Source organism: Pieris rapae, chromosome 23, assembly GCF_905147795.1.
Source record: "Pieris rapae chromosome 23, ilPieRapa1.1, whole genome shotgun sequence".
Taxonomy (NCBI): domain Eukaryota; kingdom Metazoa; phylum Arthropoda; class Insecta; order Lepidoptera; family Pieridae; genus Pieris; species Pieris rapae.
Genome location: NC_059531.1, coordinates 5,182,873 through 5,192,870, shown reverse-complemented (window position 1 = coordinate 5,192,870; position 9,998 = coordinate 5,182,873). Strand labels below are relative to the sequence as shown.

The window sequence follows — 9,998 nt, the reverse complement described above, 5'->3', positions numbered from 1 at the left end:
TCCTTATTTATAAATTAGAAAACATAGTTTTTTTTTCCTAGTATAAACACGAATCGCTCCACACAACGCAATTTTTAAGTTAAGTTAAGTTTTTTGTGTAACCAATAAATAAGTCGATTTACTAGATTTGTATAAATGCGTATCTGGGCCAGGAGTTGCGCCATGAAATCCATGGTATACCGTGTCTTGATCGAAGAAGATCATGGCTTCGTAACGACATTGCGACTGCAGAAGAGTTGCTGCATCTTGCACAAGATAAGGCACTCTTCATCAGACTGACAGCCGACCAATAAGGGAAAGATTAATTATAATGTAAATATAAATTTAGATAGTGAGATAATAAAGAAAACGACGTGTAACACGAATCAAGGTTTATTGGTGACTGCCGCACAGCACACTCCAATGATACATTTAGGTATCTCAATTCGCGCGCACGCGCACACGCGCTTCACTCATACACTACATAATCTCCACCCTTATTTGACACAACTATTACTAAAAAAATAAACTTACATTAACTAATTACTTACTTAGATCTATTACAGGATATTAGATTATTATCATTATTGTCTAACCATTATATAAACCAACACCATCCTTATTACTAAAACTTAGGTAAATTATAAATGACTACAAGTAAATCAAAACTTATAATTAGGTGGATTGTTTAATCGACATTGTCGAAAACAACGAGGTTGAACCGGTTCAGGGGTAGGTGTTGAAGCCTGAAAGGTACCCGGGCTCTGGTGCTCCCTACTCTCAAAGAATTCAACCTGCCCACCGCTGTTAGGAGAAACGGAAACTGTCGCGGGCGTCATCGGCGTCACTGGCGTCTCGGGGGTTCTCGGTGAATCGCCCCTTGACCTATTGCTTGGACTGGGTTCTCCAGGCTCCGCGGTTGGCGCTTCATCGTGCCCACTTGGCTGTGTCGGAATAGAAGGGCCGATCAATGAACTCCGTATCCGTCTCTTTAGTTGATCGATGTGTTTATGTGTTACCCTACCTAAAGCATCTACTATCCTATAATCCGTAATACCTATCCTTTCCTCTACTGTTCCCGGCACCCATCTTTCTCTTCCCCCACCTTGACGTAACCAAACCTCTTCCCCCTTGCCTAGCTGACGTGTCCCCTTCGGCCCCTGGTCCCTTTGGCGACTTTGTGCCTTTTTAACCGCGTCCTCCCGGCTCGGTGTGAGTGCATCGAGCTTGGTACGCAGCCTACGACCTACCATCAACACTGCTGGCGTTTCGCCCGTCGTGCAATGTTCCGTGTTCCTATAATATAGTAAATAACTATTTAACGATAATGTTACGTCTTTGTTCTCTCTTATGGCTTTTTTAATTACCCTTTTAACAGTACGAACTGCATTCTCTGCCGCCCCATTCGATGCCGGGTGGTATGGGGCTGAAAAAATGTGCTCGATACCGTTACTATTTAAAAATTGTGCAAATTCCTGACTTGTATATGGTGGCCCATTGTCAGAGACGATTTGTTTAGGCAAACCGTATCTTGCGAAGACGTCACTAAGTACTTTAACCGTATAACCCGCTGCTGTACTTGGCACTTGGCTAACCTCAATCCACTTACTTCTGGCATCTACTATGACGAGGAAAAGTTTCCCTGCTATCGGTCCTAAAAAGTCCATGTGTATACGTGACCAAGGCTTATCCGGCCATGGCCAAGGACACGGCGCATGTCGCGGTGGCATATCCGCCTCCGCTGCGCATACCCCGCACCCCCGGCACATAGCTTCTATGGCCTCGTCCATCCCTGGCCACCACACATAGCTTCTCGCAAAAGCTTTGGTTTTTACGATCCCCATATGAGCCTCATGTAACACTGTAAGTACCTTTTCCCTACAAGACTCCGGGATTACCACCCTATATCCCCATAAGATGCACCCCAGTTCCTCATATAATTCCTGCCTACGATTATAATAAGGTTGTAATGTCTTGATTTCACAATCAGTTGGCCACTCCGTACGTATATACCTTATTATTCTGCCTAACAAGTGGTCCCGACCCGTTTGTTTTTTAATTTCATTATAATCTAATAAAACAGCGTTTTGTGCGAAATGCAAAAAAGTTTGCTCCGGTACCTGCCTTGTTTGTTTGTCTACTGCGCTCGCCGCGGGCCAACGTGACAACCCGTCTGCTCCATTTTGTTTTGATGGGATGAATTCTATCGTGTAGGTATATGCGGACAGCTTAATCGCCCACCGCTGCAACCGGCTAGCGGTCATCGATGGAATACCTTGTTTGGGACCGAAAATTGTCACTAAAGGCTTATGGTCGGTGCGTAGCGTAAAGGACCTCCCATACAGATACTGGTGCAATTTTTCGAAACAGTAAACAATAGCTAAAGCTTCTCGCTCTATTTGTGAGTAATGTTTTTCCGCCGCGGTGAGTGCGCGGGATACATACACTACGGGCCGTTCTCGCCTACCTGAGTCGCCACTACCGCTATTCCCCTCACCCCACTGCGTGAGCACGCCGCCTATACCACGAGCGCTTGCGTCACAAGTTAAGAACAATGGTTTATGCGGATCATAGTGGGCCAGTACGTCTGCGCTAATTAAAATATTCTTAATGTTTTTGAACGCTTTTTCGCACTCTCTATCCCAGTGCCACTCCGCGCCTGTTTTTAACAGGTTGTACAGTGGGGCGAGTGTAGCGCTCAAATTATTAATGAACTTGGCATAAAAATTAATTGTACCTAAGAATGCCCTCAGATCCGTTACGTTATTGGGACGGGGAATATTTATTATTCCCGTAATTTTCTCGGGATCGACTCTTATTCCATCTGCCGATATTAAGTATCCTAAATATTTTACCTCACTCATCATAAATGAACATTTACTTTTCTTAAGCCTCATTCCATTATTTAATAAGCGTTGTAACACTCTTTCTAGAATTGCTAAATGTTCTTGTGTATTAGACGTTCCGATGATTACATCATCTAAAAATACCCCTGTGTTGGGAATATCGTTAAAAAGATTTGTCATAATCCGTTGAAAAATACCGGGGCTGGAGGATAACCCGTATACTAATCTTTTGTACTTATATAAACCCTTGTGTGTGTTGATGACTGTTAAGTTATCAGGGTCGTTGAGTTCAATCTGGTTGTAGGCCTGCGATAAATCGATTTTTGAGAAAATCCTAGCACCGTTCAATCTCACCAATAGATCATCGATGCGCGGCAACGGGAACCTATCGACTACCAGAACCGGATTTAGTGTTACTTTATAATCGGCACAGATACGGAGTCCATTGTCAGCCTTACGCACAAGAACGAGGGGAGTCGCCCAGTCCGCGCTCTCCACCGGCTCGATGACGCCGGCGCGCAGCATGCCCTCCAGCTCGACGTCGAGCCGCTCGCGCAGCGCGTAGGGCACCGGCCGCGCGCGGCAGAACACCGGCACCGCCCCCTCGCGCACCCGCAGCCTGGCTACCCCTCCCGTGAACCGGCCCAATCCCTCCGAAAACAACTCGCTATGCCTGGAAAGTAATTGTGACAAGTTATTCCCATTACTTGAAATTTTCTGCTCTAAACCGGTTGTTATAATATTTTGTTTATACATAGGTACTTTAATTGCCAATTCTGATAACCATTGACGGCCCAAAATCGAAGTTGTACCGCCATTGATTATAAACAGCTCCATATTTTTACTTTTGTCCCCCACACTAACTAATGGTTTTATTACACCTAACGGTTTAATTAAAGAACCATCAATAAATTTAAAAACAAAATTAGTTTTTTCTATAGGTCTGTTCCAAAAGTATTTGTCATATTTCTCCTTACTTATACAAGACACCAAGGACCCTGTATCAATTTCCATTGATAACGACTTATTATCAATTATCACTACCACACTTACCGGCTTATAACTACTTAAACTTAGTTGATGTAGCTCCTCCACTCGCCAGTCCTCCTCGTCCGAGGTTGATGGAGGTTCATCATCTCCCGACCACTCAGGAAAATCCATCCTCTCCGACGATGCTTCGTTACTGGTTCGTACATGGGCTACCATGTTGCTGTGTATTCCTCCTCGCAATCCTCGTGGCCCCCCATTATTCAATGGGCACACACGACGTAAATGCCCGCGCTGCTTACATCTCCCGCAGATAAAGCGTCGGTAGCGACACTCATCGCTGCCGTGTCCCGCGGCTCCGCACGCATAACAATTGTATCTTGAGTCACCCTGTCCTTTCCGATCCGGCCCCGACGACGCTGCCGGTGCGCGTGCGCCCCCTCGCCCCCGATGGCCCGGTCCGCTCCGCCGCGCGGAGTGCGCGTTCACGGCGTTCAGCGCACTAGCCGCGCTGCCGGTCTCGCTGCCGCCACCCGGGTCGGTCACGCCACCCGTCGTCTTTTGTTCCACCGCCGCTGCATCTTTTTCTGCCGCTTCCATTGCACAGGCTATGGTTACTGCTTTTCCATACACCAGATTCTCTTCCGCGAATAACCTTTGTCTGATTAATTCACTCCGCAACCCACAAATCAGCTGATCTCTTAGGTTATCTTCTAAAGCAGTTTTAAATTCACAATATTTGGCCATTTTCTTCAACTCCGAGAGATATTGCGATATCGACTCACCCGCATTTTGTCGCCTCTGTCGAAAATGATACCTTTGCGATATAAATGATGGTTTCGGTTGTAAATGGTTTTTAATCACGCTTACGACTTCTGTGTAGGTTTTTGAGCTTGGTAAATCTGGACTAGTCAAATTACTTAATAATTCATAAGACTCATCTCCCATAGCCGCGATTAAAGTCGGTAGCCACAAATCTTTTTTCACCTCATTCACTTTGAAGAACATCTCCGCTCTTTCGATATACAAAGTCCAATTTCCAGTCCTTACATTAAATTCCGTCAATTTCCCGATCGGCATTTTGTCCAGAAACTATTAACTTTTTACGAAAACCAATCCTCGTCGCCACTGAGATAATAAAGAAAACGACGTGTAACACGAATCAAGGTTTATTGGTGACTGCCGCACAGCACACTCCAATGATACATTTAGGTATCTCAATTCGCGCGCACGCGCACACGCGCTTCACTCATACACTACAGATAGTATTAAGTTCTTCCATAGAAATGGAGAATATTGTGGTGTACGGTTTAAGTGCGAGTGCGATATCAAGAATTAAAATACACACATCTCATCAAAAATATCTTAGTAAAAGTATTAGGTACTTGTATTGTAGAAATTTGGCATAATATTACTAATGGGCCGTCCTGCCTTCGTTGGATATTTTATATGTTTAATAACTGTGGGAATAAATTCATCGTATATGAGGTATATTGTAGCATTTTTATTATTAAAGAAAATCAAATAAGTGGATAATACAATTCACAGTACAATAGCAACGGCCTTGGGGAAAAGTACTTTTAAAACTATAAACAACTTCTGCATTTATATTATCAGCATAAACCAATCTGAACAAATCTAAAATATTATTGGATAATTAATCCAACTATTATTGGATTGGAACGCTACTTAAATCAAAGTTAAGATTACTTGTGAACGTTGAGATCGTTTCAGGTTTTAAGTTAAAATATTATTTAATAAGTTTTATATAACAAAAGTTAACACATAACTAACACATAAATTATTTGAAAGATAAAAGTTCCGAATAAAATACTTGGCATTTCATGACAAATAGCGCTATTTGACAGTCGTGAAACACAAAAATACTGTTTATCCTACAAGTAAGTAACAAATAGCTTATTTGGAACTTATCCGGACATTGTGAAACAGTCCCTAATTATAATAAATAAATAAATATTATTAAAAGGAAGGAAGTCCCTTTAGGCAAGGGTCCTAAGATTCTGGCAAAATAGCTAGACTCATTCTTTGTAGACATAGACGTATTATAATTTATTACAAAGAAAAACACACACACATAAACACACAAAATAACAATAATCAAAGAGAAACTTTTTTATAAAAGATATAATGAAAGATATATAAAAGTTTTTTTTCTTTTCCCATTCGGTTCGTCTCAAGTACGAGTGTGTTGTGGTTGTAATTGTCCGAGGTAGCTGTCAGCTCTTCGGTCTCCTGTGATGTCAACTAACCTTCTTGCTTAGTTCAAAAAAAACAACTAAGTACTATTATTAAGATGTTGGAGTTGTTTGAAGACCCCGATGCCTTTTTTTTGGAGCAAACAGATCGCTGCTGATAAGTTATAATAGTTATTCACATTGCCTTATTCTTGAAGGACCCTAAGTCGCATCAGTTCGGAAATACTTCAGTGGGCAGCTGGTTCGTCAAAGTACTGTGCGACAAAAAAGTGCCTTAATAAACGCTCAGTTACGGAATGTCTAAGTGATACTGGATTGATTTTTTATTGTGTCCTTGAATAAAACTCCGATGCAGGTGATAATATTACAACAATATTTGTTGACATCTCTGTGAAAGAGACGGATATGGATACGCGTGCAATTAAAAAGTCATTTTAATGATACTTTAGGCACACCCCAATACTGTAACCGCACTTCAAAATATCAAGCGTAAAAATCGCTTAGATCGCAACGCCTTATCTTTGAGTATTGTTGAACGCGATCAAAGTAAATCGCTTTGTCAACAATTTGTCGAGTGGCAACGAGCTGAGGTGTATCGAGTTTCTTTTCCGGTGTATTTTCAAATGTTGGGTTTAATCGAATAAGTGTGAGTATTTTAGTATGAATCAGTGAGAATACTGAGGCTATGAGAATGTTTATTTCTATAAAGTCTATCTCATCTCTCTCTCTCCGGTTTCTATTCTTGATTCATGACCTCTAATGCTTGACAGACGTCGTCGACTTTTTGGGTTAAATCCAAGCCGGTTCTCTCATGATGTTATCTGTTTCGAGCGAATGTTAATTGCTGGTAAAAGTTCAGTTCTTGGACAGTCAGGGATCGAAGCTACAAACTAAGGGATGAGGTTCGCACGCTGAGGACAAAACTGATGATAATCTACTTGCTCAAAATCAATCAAACATGTGAGGCTCAGGCTCAAGAAAACGTTCATTTTATTTTATATACATAATTTAATTACGTTTGTATTGTAACAGCTAACTTATATTACATATTAAAATAATATACAAAACTTGGCAAAGGTTACATTGAAAAACAACAAAAATCAATTACATACATTTAAGGCAGGTACATACTAATTTCTTCAGAAACCTTTGTGGTTTAAATAAAATGGATTAAACGATATTACAGAGTTCTCAATAAAAGTTCCTTTATAAGACCCTTACAAAGAATTAATACCTTCATCTTAGGGTAAGGCATTATGGGACTATTGAATGGTTCTTTCGCTTCACTGGTTTCGTGCCCCGTTTACTAGAGTAAAACTAACTTGGGGTTTTTACTATAGATATTCAAAACCACGCCCATTCAATAGATAGATATTATATATTGAAGTATATTTTGTTCAAAGAACATTTCTTATACTAGAAGGTTTAATTTTAAGGCTTTTCATTTTTAAGGTTTAATTCTAAAGCTTCAGTTATCGAATAACCTATCCATGTAGTAATTACCAAAATAATTAGGCATATTTTTAGGCCTAACCTAACCCAAAATGAACTGGTTATAATCTATTCACTGGAGTTCAATAAAGGAAGTTCGGAGAAGAAGCGGGCGTTGCCGTATTCCAGAGGGAATTGAAGGTCCATGGGCAGCCCTCTTGATTTAAAGGATCATGGGAGGTGGAATCTCTTCACAAAGGTGGACAACGCCCTCGCGAGATTTCTGGATTTGAAGGTTCAGGGGCGGAGGTATATCTAAACATAGGCCGACAACGCCCTCGTGAGCCCTCTAGAATTGAGGATCCATGGGCGGCGATATTCCTTAACGTGCGGTGAGCCTTGATTTGACATTTTTAATTTGACCGACTTTGACCCTTGTCCTACAAAAAAAAACAACTTTTGAATATAAAAACTGATACATGAAATATATATATGATGGGGAATCTATAATAATATATAGTTGTTGCTCTTTTTGGGATAGGTTACGATCGTTTTCTTCACCGTTGGAGCAAATGGTACAAAACAAAATCAAAAATCATTTATTCGTGTAGGTAAATAACAATATTTTGTTTATTCGATAGATTTATGTAAACAAATTCACACATCAAAAGTCTATTTCCCAGTTAAAATATTATAGTTTGACCTCGTATAGTCTTTATTAATATAGTCTGAATAATATATATTAAAACATCTCATAATCGTAAGTCTTGTGCACAATAAGAGAAATAAGTAAAATTATTGTGCACAGAATACTACTACACATTGGCATGACAGCTGACAAATGGCAGTTTATATTACTTTGTCAGTTTGTAGTCGATTGTGAATCGACAAAGAAATGTTAAACTCGAAATAAAAATATTACCATCATCGATCATTGGAATAATAACCTCAAATACCTTTAATTTAAATACTCCAGAGTGGTATAAATTATCTCAGATTATTTTGCCATTCATATCTATCAAAGAAATTCTAAATGTTTTCAGGGTCAAATTATGTTAACTGATCCAGTTTTTTTTAGAATTCGTGAGCTCTTTTCTTTAAGGTCCCTAAGTCGAATTGGATCGGAAATACTTTAGTGACCAACCCTCATCATTTTATCGGATAAATAGAACTTGGTTATAAATAATAGAATTAAAAGACAGTCTTTCAAGTATCAATTGGCGTGTTATAAATGTAAAAAGTATGACGGTCTCGCAAGGAACCCTACTTTTTAAATAAACAAATGTTATATATATATATATATATTAATTATTTTATATAAAATAAAATTATCAGTAGATTAAATAATCGTAATATGTATGATGTTGTACACTTAATAAATAAATAAATGTTATCATACGGTCCATGCAAACAACAATGAAAAATGGCAACACAGTGTAGAAGGCGCTGCCACTAAAATGCAGTGGTATACTTGACAGACTGTGCAACATTCAATCGTGAGTAAACTTAGATCCAGAGTTTGAACTCTCCACAGACTATCCATAAAACAGTATTTGTCGGAAGACAACACAGTTATTGATCGTTTCAATGACTTCCAATCAGTGTTTGTTCGCGGAAATTGATGGACGCCTTCTATTTGCTTTTATCTGTTTGTTTTTCTTATTATATTGTTTTAAGGCGGGCTCATTTTCTTGTTTGCCATCGCATCAAGGAAATGTGTATTACTGTAAGGTATAGACCATATATTATTCGTAATCATAACAATCAAATATATTATTTACAATTTCCTTAACCTACATAGTAATAAATTATTAGTAGTAATAGTAATAGCCTTTATTTCCAAAACTTGATTATAATAGATAATAAGTTTCATTGATTTTGAATTCAGAAAATATACTTTAACATTTAGTAATAATCATTTGCTTGTTAGAGTTTGGTTTGTCCACCGTTGGACATAGGCCTCCTCCATCCGGTTCCGCTCGCGTCTGCCGTGGGTCAGGTGAGACCAGGTGACCCCGGCGACGGTGGTGATGTCATCCGATCAGCGTCGGCGCGTATCCAAAAATAAATTAGGGTTATAAACTTTATTTATCATATGAATTATGTATAACAATTCGCGTACTGAGTAAACATTATACTAAGATTAATAATAATAATTATTAGAACGCACAGTAGGTACGTATATAAAATTAATTATTACTAATAATAAAAGAATCTTTCCTCCAACTTCGGTTTTGTTCGCTTTGGAGTAGACACTTTTGGGCTGTCAGGTTCAAGTGCACAAATAATTCAAGATTTAAGTTGGCACCTGGTACCTACAATCTACCGGCAGCTGGGAATTGCTGCCAGAGTTGAAGGTACCAAAAGGAAAAGAAGGAACCAAACTTTTTAAATTTTTTTAAATTTTCTTAAAATTTAATAATTTTTTTAGACTATTATTAACACTATAGTGTATAGAAATTGCTTTCTAAAAAACGTAATAGCTACTTTATTTTGACAATAATTATAATTTGATTGTTTAATATTGAATTATCCGATC

At 39.1% G+C, this 9,998-nt stretch overlaps 1 protein-coding gene across 1 annotated transcript; it reads right to left on the bottom strand.

Annotated features, from left to right (window-relative positions):
• Positions 1-356: 356 nt before the first annotated feature.
• LOC110999258 lies at positions 357-5,066 on the bottom strand. The gene is made up of 2 exons (XM_045633496.1): positions 3,879-5,066; positions 357-3,498 (listed from the first exon to the last, which is right to left on the bottom strand). Exons 1-2 carry the CDS (start codon positions 4,890-4,892, stop codon positions 3,493-3,495), a joined length of 1,020 nt encoding a protein of 339 aa, XP_045489452.1. The 5' UTR covers positions 4,893-5,066; the 3' UTR covers positions 357-3,492.
• Between the last annotated feature and the right edge of the window lie 4,932 nt (positions 5,067-9,998).